The 16,484-nt window shown below is 41.7% G+C and overlaps 1 protein-coding gene across 8 annotated transcripts in view; it reads left to right on the top strand.

Moving 5' to 3' along the window:
- The window catches only part of MEF2D (myocyte enhancer factor 2D), a 175,546-nt gene that overhangs the window by 145,693 nt on the left and 13,369 nt on the right, over positions 1–16,484 (top strand). For all 8 annotated transcript variants that reach the window (XM_069727790.1, XM_069727734.1, XM_069727762.1 and 5 more), the window contains one exon: positions 5,880–6,083. In XM_069727790.1, the coding sequence (XP_069583891.1) occupies positions 5,880–6,083 (204 nt within the window). The remainder of the gene's footprint in view (positions 1–5,879; positions 6,084–16,484) is intronic.

Below are 16,484 nucleotides of genomic sequence, written 5' to 3'. Positions count from 1 at the left end.
TATCAAACCCTGTCTTCCTAAGAACATCAAACACTGCCTGGACTTCCCCATGCAATATAGATTACAATAAATTCAATACAATAAAGATTACAATATAGTCCAGGTATTCCGCAGCCTAATTCTTATGGGGTGAGAAGATCCAGTCCATGGCTCTCTGGAAGGTGGCCGTGGCTCCCTGCAGTCCAAACAGCATCTAGATGTATTGGAAGCATCTGTCGAGCGTAGCAAATGCCGTCTTCTCCTTGGCTTCATGTGACATGGGGATTTGCCAATAACTCTTAGTTAAATCCAAGGTGGTTATGTACCTCGGATACGCGTTAAACTTGGAGACGTCATTCAGCTTCCTATAATCGTTACAGAACCTTCATTCGCCATCGAGTTTTGGAACCAAGACTGTCAGGCTAGATCAACCGCTATTGGATTCCTCAATGACTCCAAGATTCAACATACACCTTACTACTTTGGAGATCATCTCTCTCTCCGGGCCTTGGGAATTCGATAGGGATTCAGGTTCCCCCGCACATGGGTTCTGTCAGAACCTTGTGTTCTATGACCCTTGTACACCCCGGCAAATCTGAGAACAGGTCCCTGTTCTGCTGCAGCAACTCCAACACTGCTGTTTTTAGGTCTTCAACAGATTCTTCGCTATTGCAACTCCTTCAATATCTTCTTCTGCCTTGACCAGCAAAAAAGGAATTTCAGCAGTTTCCCTGTCTTGCCACAGCTCAATAAGATTGACGTGGTACACTTGGTATGGGTTTCGTCTTCCTAGTTGATGAACCTTGTAGTTAACTTCACAAAGTTTCTCCACCAAATTATAAGGGTCCTGCCATTTGGCCATGAACTTACTCTCCACTGTGGGAGTAAGTACGAGGACTCTGTCCCTGGAGCTTAACTGCCTCACCCTTTCTGACGGGTTGTAGACCCTAACTTAAGCCTCTTGTTCCTGGAGGACATATCCTTTTATAATAGGCATCACCTACAATAGGCAATCCGATGCGGTTCGGTCTGATGAGTGTCGCAGGTCCAAGTCCGGCGCATCCCATCTTCTTGCGCCGCCGCCATTTTGTTTGCTTCATGGCTCCCCTGCATCACGCTCCCGCGCAGGCGTACTTCTCTGCCCTGTGTCAAACAAACAGACTCCATTTTACCCTGTGACCACACCCAAGGATGGGGTCTGTGTCAGGCAGACCCACCTATCTCTCAGGCTGCCTGTAAAATCTGGCCCAGATTCACCAAACAAGCTTCCTAGAACTATGTGCACTAGAGCAATAATCCAGGTTTACATTACAGAGGACAACCACCTCTGTATACATAGCTCCCATCAACAATGTGTCTGCTAGCCACCTTACAATAGGAATATTTATATTATTGTACATAAGAGCAGTATTATAGTAGCTATATTCTTGTACATGGGGCAGCATTATAGTAGTTATATTGTTGTGCTTAGTGGCAGTATTATAGTAGTTATATTCTTGTACATAGGATCATTATTATAGTAGTTATATTATTGTACATAGGAGCAGTATTATAGTAGTTATATTTTTGTACATAGGGCAGCATTATAGTAGTTATAGTCTTGTACATTGGAGCAGTATTATAGTAGTTATATTTTTGTACATAGGGCAGCATTATAGTAGTTATATTCTTGTACATAGGAGCAGTATTATAGTAGTTATATTATTGTACATAGGAGCAGTATTATAGTAGTTATATTCTTGTACATGGGGCAGTATTATCTACTATATAATTGTCTAAGGCCATGTTCACACAGTGCGTTTTTTACTGCGGAACCGCAGCGTTTTTGCCGCTGCGGTTCCGCAGCTGTTTTCCATGCAGGGTACAGTACAATGTACCCTATGGAAAACAGGAACCGCTGTGCACATGATCCTGAATTTAAAAAAAAAAGCCGCGCTGAATAGCTGCGGGAAAAAAGAAAGAGCATGTCAATTCTTTTTTCGGAGCCGCAGCGGTTCTGCACCCATAGACCTCCATTGTGAGGTCAAACCCGCAGTAAAACCCGCAGATCAAAAATATATCTGCGGGTTTTATTGCGGTTTGTGGTGCCGAACCGCTGCAGCAGGAAGTGCGGGGAAGCGGGCGGAAGTGCGTGGGCGGAGTGTGGCTGCCCCGATCCCACCCCCATGCTCCGATGCCCCCCCTCCGTGCTCCGATGCCCCCCCGTGCTCCCATGCCCCCCCCTGTGCCCTAATCTCCCCCCCTTATACTTACCCGGCCTCCCGATGTCCGTCCGGCCGTCTTCTTCCTGGGCGCCGCCATCTTGCAAAATGGCGGGCGCATGCGCAGTGCGCCCGCCGAATCTGCCGGCCGGCAGATTCGTTCCAAAGTGCATTTTGATCACTGAGATAGGTTATATCTCAGTGATCAAAATAAAAAAATAGTAAATGACACCCCCCCCTTTGTCACCCCCATAGGTAGGGACAATAAAAAAATTAAGATTTTTTTTTTTTTCCCCACTAAGGTTAGAATAGGGGTAGGGGTAGGGTTAGGGGTAGGGGTAGGGTTAGGGTTAGGGGTAGGGTTAGGGTATTTTCAGCCATTTTAACCCTAAAAAACTTCCTAGAAAACACACAGACTCTGCATAGAAAACTGCATAAAAAAAAAAGGATCAAAAAAACGCACCAAAAAAGCACAAAAAAAGGACCAAAAAAAGGACCTGCGTTTTCTGCCAAGAGCTGTGGTTTCAGTCCTGAAAAAAAAAGGATGGAAATCAGGAACGTGTGAACATACCCTAAGGGGTACTTCCCTCTGTCTGTCTGTCCCGGAAATTCTGCGTTGCTGATCGGCCTATGCAGCATCAATAGTAAAAACATATGTTAAAAATAATAATAATAATAATAATAAAAAAAATTCGGGATATTCTCACCTTCCGTCGCCTCCGCAGCAGCTTTTCCTGCAGCTCGCGATGCTCTGGTCCCACCACTTCGCTGATTGGTTGCGGCCAGCCGGCGCGACCAATCAGCGACATTGGCACGGGATTTAAATTACGCTTCGCTGATTGGTCACGGCCAGCCGGCGTGAACAATCAGTGACATTGGTGCGGGATTTAAATGGCCAATTTGGCGCCGGACTGTGCCCGTCGCTGACAGTCCGACCGAGAATTAGTCCCTACCTAGTCCCCAGCCGTCAGTGCCTGCTCCATAATCCCCTCCAGTCAGGGCTCACAAAGGGTTAATGGCAGCGTTAACGGACCGCGTTATGCCGCGGTGTAACGCACTCCGTTAACGCTGCTATTAACCCTGTGTGACCAACTTTTTACTATTGATAGAGCTATCTGCACAAAAGCTGTTCTACCCTGTATGCACATATGGATTTTTCCTCTCTGAACCCTGTTCACACAGGTTATATACAGATGATCAGGTTTTTAAATACATTAGATAGGGATTGCATACATTAGTTAGGACTGCTCTGATAAGGGTATACCGTGAAGTTTGGTAGAGCAGCTTAGTATACATTTTTTGCAAAAAACGTATTAACCAAATACCCTGTTTTTTACATCTTTTACTAGCACTTGCGGATTACTGCAACATTTTTTCAAACTGAGTGTTTTTGGTTTTACTATTCTCTTTTGTGTCTTCAGGTTTCTTGGTGGTGTGTGAACATGATCATACAGACTTGTTCACTGTGCAAGTAGCCCATGTGTTCCTGTTTCCATACTATTGATGCTGCCTATGCATCAGTAGTACAAAGATATAATGTTAAAAATAATAATAATAATAATAATAAAAAAATCTTTATATACTCACCCTCCGTCGGCCCCTCGGATCCAGCCAAGGCCTTTCCCGCTCCTCGCGATGCTCCGGTGACTGGTCCATGCATTGCGGTCTTGCGAAATGATGACGTAGCTGTCTCGCGAGACCGCTATGTCATCATCTCGCGAGACCACAATGGACTCTTGGGACCGGAGCGTCGCGAGGAGCATCGGTAAATGCCTCTGCTGGATCCGGGGGGCCGACGGAGGGCGAGTATATAATGATTTTTTATTTTAATTCTTTTTTTTAACAGGGATATGGTGCCCACATTGCTATATTCTACGTGGGCTGTGTTATATACTGAATGGGCTGTGGTATATACAACATCTCTGTGCTATATACTGTGTGGGCTGTGCTATATACTATGTGGGCTGTGCTATATACTATGTGGGCTGTGCTATATACTACGTGGCTGTGATATATATTACGTAGCTGGGCAATATACTACATCGCTGTGCTATATACCGTACTACGTGGCCTGTGTTATATACTGCATGGGCAGTGTTATATACTACGTCTCTGTGCTATATACTACGTGGCTGTGCAATATATTACATGTCTATGCTATATACTATGTGGCTGCTATATACATACATACATACATACATACATACATACATACATACATACATATTCTAGAATACCCAATGCGTTAGAATCGGGCCACCATCTAGTAGCACTTATATTCTTGTACATAGTGGCGATATTATAGTAGTTATATTCTTGTACATAGGGGCAGTATTATAGTAGTTATATTCTTGTACATAGGAGCAGTATTATAGTAGTTATATTCTTGTACATAGTGGCAGTATTATAGTAGTTATATTCTTGTACATAGGAGCAGTATTATACAGTGGGGGAAAAAATTATTTCGGCAGCTACCAATTGTGCAGGTTCTCCCACTTAAAAAGATGAGTGGCCTGTAATTGACACCATAGGTAGACCACAACTGTGAGAGTCAAAATGAGCAAACAAATCCAGAAAATCACCTTGTCTGATTTGGCAAGATTTATTTTGCAAATTATGGTGGAAAATAACTATTGATCACCTAAAAACATGCAAGATTTCAGGCTCTCACAGACTTGTAACTTTTTTTTAAGAGGCTCCTCTGTCCTCCACTGAGTACCTGTAGTAATGGCACCTGTTTGACGTTATCAGTATAAAAGACACATGTCCACAACCTCAAACAGTCACACTCTAAAATCCACTATGGTGAAGACCAAAGAGCTGTCAAAGGACACCAGAAACAAAATTTTAGCCCTGCACCAGGCTGGGAAGATTGAATTTGCAATAGGCAAGCAGCTTGGTGTGATGAAATCAACTGTGAGAGCAATAATAACAAAATGGAAGACATACAAGACCACTGATAATCTCCCGCGATCTGGGGCTGCACGCAAGATCTCACCCCGTGGAGTCAAAATGATCTCAAGAACGGTGAGCAAAAATCCCAGAACCACACGGGGGGACCTAGTAAATGACCTGCATAGAGCTGGGACCACCGTAACAAAAGCTACCATCATTAACACACTACGCCGCCAGGGACTCAGATCCTGCAGTGCCAGATGTGTCCCCCTGCCTAAGCCAGTACATGTCTTGGTCTCTCTGAAGTTTGCTAGAAAGCATTTGAGTTATCCAGAAGAGTATTTGGGAGAATGTCATATGGTCTGATTAAACCAAAGTAGAACTGTTTGGTAGAAACAATATTCATCGTGTTTGGAGGAGGCAGAATACTGAATTGCATCCAAAGCACACCATACCTACTGTGAAGCATGGGGGTGGCAACATCATGCTTTGGGGCTGTTTCTCTGCAACGGGACCAGGATGACTGATCCGTGTACATATTCTTGTATATTGGGCAGTATTATAGTAGTATAGTAGTTATATTATTATACATATGAGCAGTATTATAGTGGTTATATCCTTGTACATAGTGGCAGTATTATAGTAATTATATTCTTGTACATAGTGGCAGTATTATAGTAGTTATAGCCTTGTACATAGTGGCAGTATTATAGTAGTTATATCCTTGTACATAGTGGCAGTATTATGTGGGATGGAGGCTTCACATGATCTCTGACACGGCTAACACTTTATCTTCCTCCACAGGTGACGTTCACAAAGCGTAAGTTTGGCTTGATGAAGAAGGCCTATGAGCTCAGTGTCCTGTGTGACTGTGAGATAGCTCTCATCATCTTCAACCACTCAAACAAACTGTTCCAGTATGCCAGCACCGACATGGACAAAGTTCTTCTGAAATACACAGAGTACAATGAACCCCACGAAAGTCGGACTAATGCAGACATTATAGAGGTGAGCACACCATCCCTATACCAAATCACACGTTCAACAGTTGAAACGAGAAGTTTCCATACACTATATAAAAAGACAGACTTGAATGTTTTTCTCAATATCTGACATGAAATCCGAATAAACCTTTCCCGTTTTAGGGCAATTAGGATTACCATAATTATTAAAATTTGCCAAATCCCAGAATGATGAAAGAGAGAGAATGTTTTAAAGGGAAGGTGCCACCAGTTTTCTTGCATTTTGTGTTTTTTTGTGAAATTAAGCTTAAAATAGTAATTAAAATGTATCAATGCAATGTTTGCACTGTTTGCAAACATTTCTATATGAAAAATATTATATATTTTTTTTTACAAATATACATATTTACCACTAGGGGGAGCATTTTCCATTTTAGACCTCAAGCTGCTATAGTAAGATTTACAAGCTTTACTGTTAGCAGCAAAATTGGGGCAGTAACTGCTGACATCACCATTTCCCTCCCCTTTTGGGTGGTCTAATATCCCTGGGGCAGAATGAAGAGCAGCATCACAGGGCAGCACCATTTTGTGTGTGACTGCCCTGTGACCTGTTACCAGCAGTTACTGCATCAGAGGCACAGCTTGTTTACAGAGGAGCAGAACACATTGGGCTCAGCAGCATTTTTTGTGAATAACATTCTTGCCATCCCCCTTCCCCCACCTTAATCCCTGTCCTGTCAGCTGCCCTGCTTTCTCTCTCCAGGTGTCCCCTCCCTCTCTGCAGGCTGTGAGTGCAGCTTACCAGAGATCACAGGGACTGTGTGTGAGGGGGAGGCAGAGACACAGCAGGTGAAGCACACAGGGCAGCTTGTGAGGAGCAGAGGGTGTCTGCCTGGAGTACAGAGGAGCAGTGAGCGCTTCTTCTGTCCTGCGATAGAGAGTAAGTGGAGCTCGGCAGATAGCACAGGGCTATAATAAAATGGCAGCTAGTCACACCTACACCAGAGTCACACCTACAGCTAGTCACACCTACCCACAGAGGCGTGCCCAGCTCACTGCTGATGCTGCTGCTATGTTACAGATAGGGTCAGCGCTAGGTCTATTATCTCCTATGTCCATGGGGTGCCGTAATCTGACACTGATAGTGCCCTGCTACTGCTGCAAAACCAAGGTGTCAGCCCCCAGTGCATTCTTTAAACTCATATAACACATGAAATCTGTTTCACTTGCATTTCAAACTTGCTTATAGCAGCATGTTATGCTACATTACAGTGATTTATTAATGACCTACAAACACGGTACCTTCCCTTTAAGGCATTTTTATTACTTACTGCAAAGTCAAAAGTTTACATACGTTTCATTAGTATTTGGTACCATTGCCCTTAAACTGAATTATTTGGGTCACACGTTTGGGATATCTTTCCACAAGCTTTGGGCCCATTCCTCCTGACAAAACTGGTGTAACTGATCAAGGTTTGTAGGTCGCCTTGCTCACACTGGCCTTTTCAGCTTTGCCCGTAAATTTTAGTAGGACTGAGATCAGTGCTTTGTGATGGCAACTCCAAAAAATAGATTCCAAAACGGAAAGGTCAGAGAGACGTCTTGTAATGAAGATGTGGGGCGCCACAGCGGACCGGAGACACCCATCCGACCTAACCAGCAGCGGGACCGCCCCTGGGTCAGTATAATCTAACGTCTTTTTCTCCTCTTTCAGGTAACATCGGGGGCTTATCTACAGCATTACAGAATGCTGTAGATAAGCCCCTGATGCCGGTGGGCTTACCTCACCCGCGATTTTCGGGGTGACAGGTTCCCTTTAAGCCACTTTGTTACGATTTTGGCAGTATGCTTTGGGTCATTGTCTATTTGGGTGACCCATTACTGCTCAAGCTTTAACTTCCTGGCTGATGTCTTGAGAAGTTGCTTCAGTGTTGCCACATAATCTTCTTTTCTCATGATGCCATCTATTTTGTGAAGTGCACCAGTCCCTCCTGCATCAAAACAACCCCACAACATGATACTGCCACCCCCATGTTTCACAGTTGGGGTGGTGTTCTTAGGCTTCCAAGTTTCTCCCTTTTTCCTCCAAACGTAACGATGGTCATTATGCCCAAAAAGTTCCATTTTTGTTTCATCAGACCACAGAACAGGTCTCCAAAAATTAAGGTCTTAGTTCCTGTGTGCATTTGCAAACATTAATCTGGCTTTTTTATGTTTCTTTTGGAGTAATGGCTTTTTCCTGGCAGAGTGGCCTTGCAGCCCATGTTGATACAGTACCCGTTTCACTGTGGATATTGACACAATTTCACCAGCTTCCTCCATCATCTTCACAAGGTGTTTTGCTTTTGTCCTTGGGTTGATATGCAAATGGCGGAGCAAAGCACGTTCTTCTTTGGGACACAGAACCCGTCTCCTTCCTGCGCGGTATGATGGCTGGACATTCCCATCTTGTTTGTACTTGCATATAATTGTTAGTACAAATGAATGAGGAACCTTCAGGTATCTTGACATTGAACCTAAGGATGAGCCAGACTTGTGCAAGTCCACAATTCTCTTCCCGATATCTTGGCTGATTTCTTGAGACTTTCCCATGATGCTACACAAAGAAGCAGTGTGTTTCAGGTGTGCATTAAAATTCATTCACAGGTGAGTCTTTAATTAATTCTGATGCTGCCAAGAAACCTATCAGAAGCTTCCAAACACAATACAGCATCATATGGGCAGTCTAGAATTGTTTAAAGGCATAGTAATCTTTGTGTGTGTAAACCTTTGACTTTGCAGTAAGTAATAAAAATGCCTTAAAACATTCTCTCGCTCATTATTCTGGAATTTGGCAAATATTAATAATTATGGTAATCCTAATTGACCTAAAACGGGAAAGGTTTATCCTGATTTCATGTCAGAGATTGAGAAAAACATGCAGATGTGTCTTTATATATAGTGTATGGAAACTTCTGGTTTCAACTGTATGTCTTAATGGGACATTGACTCTATCCTAAAGTTACTCTTATGTGTTGGAAGAATATGTTCTACTGTTCCATGTCATCAGCCATGTCATGCTTCGGAAAGGCAGACAATAGTGTCTCCATTGGCTCACTTATTACTTATTCCTGATAGTATTGGCTTGTCTTATATTACGTTGCCATAAAGGAACAGTTCCTTCTAAAGTGATATTATTGTCTTAAAACGTGATGTGATCCATTGTTTTGGGCACAGATTGAGCGGCAGGTTATCAGAGTCCGCCTGTGACCCAGGAACTGTGTCTAGTTACATCATGTAGGAAATTCCAGGGACGTTCCGCCGGTCAGGAGATGGTTAATCATTTGCAACATATTGCTTTATGGTCTGCAGTGCCCTTTGTCCCATGGCGTCACTTGGCGAGAACAATATTTTTCATGAGGTGATAGATAAGCCTGAATTTAGACTGCACCAGGCGCCCCCAAAGTGGCCATTTTGTATCTAATCGCCTCAGCCTTTTAGAGCCCCCCCCCCCGGGGCTATGGAGGCCGCTATGTAAGTGGTAAGGCTGTTATTGTAAAGATACAGAGCGGTGGGGCCTTATCTGACTGATAAGCAGGCGATTACCACCGTGTCCTGTGGGGGAACATGGCGGCCTCCTGCCTTATATAGGAAGAAGGGAAATCGCCCACTAATCTGTGTTACCAGGGCACAAGCCACAGTTTATTACTTTGCATATTTATGTCTAAAGAAGGTTATTGACTAAAACGTTATAATGAAGCGAAGGCTCCAAAATGGAGGGCGACTCTCTATAAAGGAGAAGAGTTGAGTTTAATCAGTCTTTTGTAATGGAAGCAGCAGTAAGACTTCTAACCGTCCGATGCAAAACAGTAACACAAACCGCTCTACCTGTTTGCAACTACCTTACTGTGTCCAAGAATATACAGCTCTGGCAAAAACTAAGAGCCCACCACATCAAAACCCTGTCATGGCCAGCCCAATCTCCAGACCTGAACCCCATTGAAAACCTCTGGAATGTAATCAAGAGGATGATGGATAGTCACAAGCCATCAAGCAAAGACAAACGGCTTACATTTTTGCACCAGAAGCAGTGTGAAAGACTGGTGGAAAGTATGCCAAGACGCATGAACGCTGTGATTAAAAATCATGGTTATTCCACAAAATATTGATTTCTGAACTCTTACTGAGTTAAAACAATTTACATTTTACTAAACAATATACATATAATGAGAAAAATCAGACAAATTGAACATTTTGCAGTGGTCTCTTAATTTTTGCCAGAGTTGTATTTACATCGGAAGAGCAGAGAGAGGCCAAAGGTTTACAGGAAGACCTCAGCATGTCTGACTCACTGGAGAAGAATATATCAGACTGGTCTTCTAGATAAGAAAGGAGGAACATAAGACTGAGAATAATATATCAGTCCCTGGTTAAAATTCATTAAGCGTTCAACTGTGTAACGCGCAGTATTGTAGTTATATTCATATACAGGGCAGTATTATAATAGTTATATTTTTATACATAGGGGCAGTATTATAGTATTTATATTCATGTATATAGGAGGCAATATTATAGTAGTTATATTCATGTATATAGGAGGCAGTATTATAGTAGTTATATTCTTGTACATAAGGGCAGTATTATAGTATATTCTTGTACATAGGGGGCAGTACTATAGTAGATACATTCTTCTTCATATAGGTCAGTATTATAGTAGTAATATTCTTGTACATAGGGGCAGTATTATAGTAGTTATATTCTTGTACTTAGGGGGCAGTGTTAAAATAGTTATATTCTTGTATATAGGGGCAGTATTATAGTAGATACATTCTTCATATGGGTCAGTATTATAGTAGTTTTATTCTTGTGTAAAGGGGCAGTATTATAGTAGTTATATTCTTGTACATAGGAGCTGTATTTTAGTAGTTATAGCCTTGTACATAGAGGGCAGTATTATAGCAGTTATATTCTTGTACATAGAAGTATTATAGTAATTATATTCTTGTACATAGGAGCAGTATTATAGTAGTTATATTCTTGTACATAGGGGCAGTATTATAGTAGTTATATTCTTGTACATAGGAGCAGTATTATAGTAGTTATATTCTTGTACATAGGGGCAGTATTATAGTAGTTATATTGTACATAGGGGCAGTATTATAGTAGTTATATTCTTGTACATAGGAGCAGTATTATAGTAGTTATATTCTTGTACATAGGAGCAGTATTATAGTAGTTATATTCTTATACATAGGAGCAGTATTATAGTAGTTTTATTTTTGTAAATAGGGGCACTATTATAGTAGTTATATTCTTGTACATAGGGGCAGTATTATAGTAGTTATATTCTTGTACATAGGAGCAGTATTATAGTAGTTATATTCTTGTACATAGGGGCAGTATTATATTAGTTATATTTTTGTACATAGGGGCAGTATTATAGTAGTTACATTCTTGTACATGGGGAGCAGTATTATAGTAGTTATATTCTTGTACATAGGAGCAGTATTATAGTAGTTATATTCTTATACATAGGAGCAGTATTATAGTAGTTTTATTTTTGTAAATAGGGGCACTATTATAGTAGTTATATTCTTGTACATAGGAGTAGTATTATAGTAGTTATATTCTTGTACATAGGGGCATTATTATAGTAGTTATATTCTTGTACATAGGGGCAGTATTATAGTAGTTATATTCTTGTACATAGAAACAGTATTATAGTAGATATATTCTTGTACATAGGGGCAGTATTATAGTAGTTACATTCTTGTACATGGGGAGCAGTATTATAGTAGTTATATTCTTGTACATAGGAGCAGTATTATAGTAGTTATATTCTTATACATAGGAGCAGTATTATGGTAGTTTTATTTTTGTAAATAGGGGCACTATTATAGTAGTTATATTCTTGTACATAGGAGTAGTATTATAGTAGTTATATTCTTGTACATAGGGGCATTATTATAGTAGTTATATTCTTGTACATAGGGGCAGTATTATAGTAGTTATATTCTTGTACATAGAAACAGTATTATAGTAGTTATATTCTTGTACATAGGGGCAGTATTATAGTAGTTATATTCTTGTACATAGGAGCAGTATTATAGTAGTTATATTCTTGTACATTGGAGCAGTATTACAGTAGTTATATTCTTGTACACAGGGGCAGTATTATAGTAGTTATATTCTTGTACATAGGAGCAGTATTATAGTAGTTATATTCTTGTACATAGGGGCAGTATTAGGCTGTGTGCACACGATGCAGATTTAGTGCAGATTTAGTGCAGATCTGCAGCGATTTTTCTGCGCAGAAACGCTGCAGATCTGCACTGTGATTTACAGTACAATGTAAATCAATGTGAAAAAAAAAAGCTGTGCACATGGTGCAGAAAAATCTGCGCAGAAGCGCTGCAGATTTCAAAGAAGTGCATGTCACTTCTTTTGTGCAGATCTGCAGCGTTTCTGTTACCCCTCCATTAATAGAAATCCGCATTGGTAAAAACTGCAGAAAATCTGCGTAAAATCCACACAAAAGCGCACTAAAACCGCATAAAAACCGCAGCAAATCTGCAGCTGCGGATTCTGCCAGGAGATGCGGAGTTTGTGCAGGAAATTCTGCACCTCTTTTCTTACGTGTGCACATAGCCTTATAGTAGTTATATTCTTGTACATAGGAGAGCAGTATTATAGAAGTTAAATTCTTGTACATAGGAGCAGAATTATCGTAGTTATATTCTTGTAGATAAGGGGCAGTATTATAGTAGTTATATATATATATATATATATATATATATATATATATATATATATTTGCACATGGGAGGAGTATATATATGTGTCAGATATATATGTGTCAGCATTTTTCTATCTAGAGCTCTTGCTTATAACAAAGGCTGAACAGAGATGGGTCTTTTAGTGAGTGGCAGAAAGAGTGAGTGGTTTCATATTCAACAAAAATATTGCTGGAACTTGTGCTAGAAGAGGTGAAAACCCATCCAGATATTCTTCCTTCAGGCCGTGACACTTCATGGTTGAGATTGCATGCAGGAGTCTCAGGGTTAAGTCGGTTCTTAAAGCTGGTTATCTAGTGGGCTGATCCACATTTACCCTTGCAGTCCCATCATCTGGCAGCGGATCAGTGGGGTTGTCTGTGCACGCGTGTAATCACCGCCAACCCCCCACCATCACTTTTCCACAGCCGGCACCAGTATATAAAGCAGCCCTTTGCTCTGCTCCCTCACCAGTAATTGCCTCCTACAATTCTTCTTACTCACTGCATTTTCAATGTCTCATTATATACATATGGCAGCCTTCGCTTTCCTGCTGTAAGATTAAAGGGAGCAGGCGCTTATTACTTGGGGAGGGCGGATTCCATCTCATATTTAAATATTGCTAATGCCGACACTCTCAGAAGGCCCTGAAATGATCAAACATTACATTTAGCGCTATTAGTCGGAGCTGTGGGCGGGATATTGTTTGCTGGCTGCGCTTGTTTATAGGGAAATATCAGCACCCCTCAGAGATTTCATGTAGAGGTATGGAGCATGTCTGTGCCATCGCTTGTAATCCCCTACTTTGTCGGGATTGCCAATCCACTGTGCAGCTACTGTCTAACTACTGTAGGTGACAATGGAGCTTGGTGACCTGCAAAGTACTTCACGCAGTTAGGCAAACTGAGTAGGCACGTCAACTCAACACTTCAAGAAAGCCACTAACCCAGATCTCTGGAGTCTCCGGAGATCCAGGTGTATGTTGTGTTGCAAATTGGCGTGTACTCTTACCGGAAAGGCAGGATCGCTGCTGACCTCACCCCATGGATCTACTGCAACATTGAGCACCTGAGAGTTGCGATATTGAAGTTATGGCTTTTGACCAAGTGCCTCTTCTAAAGTGGTTTACTTGCTTTTCCACCAGTGGGCTTTATTTTACCTTTGACACCTACTCTTATAAGATTAATAGAGTGTAAAAGAGTGTTTAGGCGAGATTCTCAGCTGGCGAAAAGAGGGTGCCACTGTTTAATTAGCACCCTCCTTCTCTTCCTCGGCACATTCCTGCTCCATCTGAATTTATGAAGAGCTCCCAGTTAAAATGTCAGATCCGAAGATGAAGACATGCAGATGGATGGATGACTGACGAGCAAGTGTGAAAGAGAGGTGTGGGGGTGTGCTGCTGAGGGGAGCGGGAGGCGGCGGGGGGGTTTGCTTGTGGAGTAGCGGTAGTATCTTTTCCGCAAATCTCGGCACCTGGAGTGAGTTTCCGTAGAGAGTCCATCCGTTGAGTATTATTTTCTCATTTCCTTTTCCCAAAGATCTCATCATTATCCAAAATAATTAGCATAAAATTAAGCCTTTTTGGCTAATTATCTGTCTCTCTAGATTTAGGTAGTCCATCTGTGGTATCAGGTGAAGGCCTCCATTTCTTCAGGATTGAACAGAAAACTTATTAGAAAATAAACCCATGATGGATTGACCTAAAAAGTGACCCATAGATCTTATGCTTCTTGGAATTTTCTTTAGAAATTTTGAGTCCCATCACTTTTTGACGCTTCAGGACTTCTTTTGACAATGGTGTCTTCTTGCCTAATTACTATGGTTAAGTGCTGTGATGAGGACAACACATACAGGAATTCACCGAAAAGCTTGGTTGTTGGCTTCTTGGGATTCTTTACATGGGACCAAAAATAATCATTTTTGCTGCCATCAATCCGTAATGGGTCTGAATGATCATTTCGGTCTATCAGCCTGATGGATTTGTTATATTATCGATTGAAACTTGTTATTGCAGTCTAATACCAGTATTTGTGGTCCTCTGCTAATTTCTAGTAATTGACCGCTTGGTGGGTATCTTTGGTGACCTCAGAGAGCTTGTGATATCCCCGGATGTAAATTTTAAGCGCTGATATTTCGGTTTCTACAGCCTTGGACATTAATGATTTGGGTTTTTTCAGAACGGTCTAGGCCTCATTTCTGCTTTGTGATGAAACGTTTTGAATGTCATTATTTGACCTTTCTCAGGTCACTTTAAAGGCAGGAGGATCTCCGCTCTCCCCTGGCAGTGGCAGGTTTAATTCCAGCGATCCGCTGCCAGTGACAAAGGTGGAATCATCTTCTATTCATTTCTTTTTCATGAGAAGTGGCCTTATCACTCTGTATGCAACCGGCTTGAATCACTGCACAGGAGCAGCATCAGACTGATCTGGAGAATCCAACCATCACTCTCCGATGACCTGCTCTCATGTGTGATTCAGGCATCCTGAAGAAGGCCCTTCATACAAGCAGGACCTGAACTTCTGAGCCCATGGGAGGAGTGTATTGAGTCCTCCCATTTTACTTCTCAGATTCCTGCTAAGATGTCTATCTCTGTGACCCTTGACTTTTTGCCTTTCCATAGATTTTCATCTATTTTTTTTTTAACCCTTTTCTAAATCCCCCCTCCCTCCCCCCATTGGTTTATTAAGTTAAGACTTTGTGTGTTCCCGTCCCGCCTCAGAGCAGCGCTGCACAGGCCGCTCTCTTCTGAGGTTTTCAGGCCATTTCTAAGTCACTAGGTACCATTAATAAAATTTGTGGTTAACCAGCACCCCCATCCCCCCCATTTTTTTTAAACTGTCAATGTCTCACACAGATGTTGTGGGAAATATATTAATCATAGCGCCCGCTGATTTCTTACTCATCAGCACAATTTGGTCACAGTGGCCTGGGCAGCAGCGATAACAAATCATCATCACTGGCCTACCTTTCATCTGGAGAAATAATTTAATTTTAGACAAGTTAACACATAAATATCACTATAAGTTGGAAATAATGATGGGATTTACTCAGTGTAGTCATTTACTACAGCAACTACAAATCCGAGATGTCTGCTGGGACCTCTCTTACAGCATACAGCATGCTCCATAAAATGTGTGTACATGCCAGCAGAATAGTGAGTGCAGCTCTGCTGTATAATGCAGGATATAACTCACGATCAGCACAGGATCTGTAATGTATGTACACTGTGACTGCACCAGCAGAATAGTGAGTGCAGCTCTGGAGTATAATACAGGATGTAACTCAGGATCAGTACAGGATCAGTAGTGTATGTACACTGTGACTGCACCAGCAGAATAGTGAGTGCAGCTCTGGAGTATAATACAGGATGTAACTCAGGATCAGTACAGGATCAGTAATGTAATGTATGTACACAGTGACTGCACCAGCAGAATAGTGAGTGCAGCTCTGGGGTATTATACAGGATGTAACTGAGGATCAGTACAGGATCAGTAATGTAATGTATGTACACAGTGACTGCACCAGCAGAATAGTGAGTGCAGCTCTGGGGTATTATACAGGATGTGACTGAGGATCAGTACAGGATCAGTAATGTAATGTGTGTACACAGTGACTGCACCAGCAGAATAGTGAGTGCAGCTCTGGGGTATTATACAGGATGTAACTGAGGATCAGTACAGGATCAGTAATGTAAT

This window comes from Ranitomeya imitator, chromosome 1 (genome assembly GCF_032444005.1).
Source record: "Ranitomeya imitator isolate aRanImi1 chromosome 1, aRanImi1.pri, whole genome shotgun sequence".
NCBI lineage: Eukaryota > Metazoa > Chordata > Amphibia > Anura > Dendrobatidae > Ranitomeya > Ranitomeya imitator.
The sequence above is the reverse complement of the archived record's forward strand: the minus strand, read 5'-3'. Positions and strand labels throughout refer to the sequence as shown.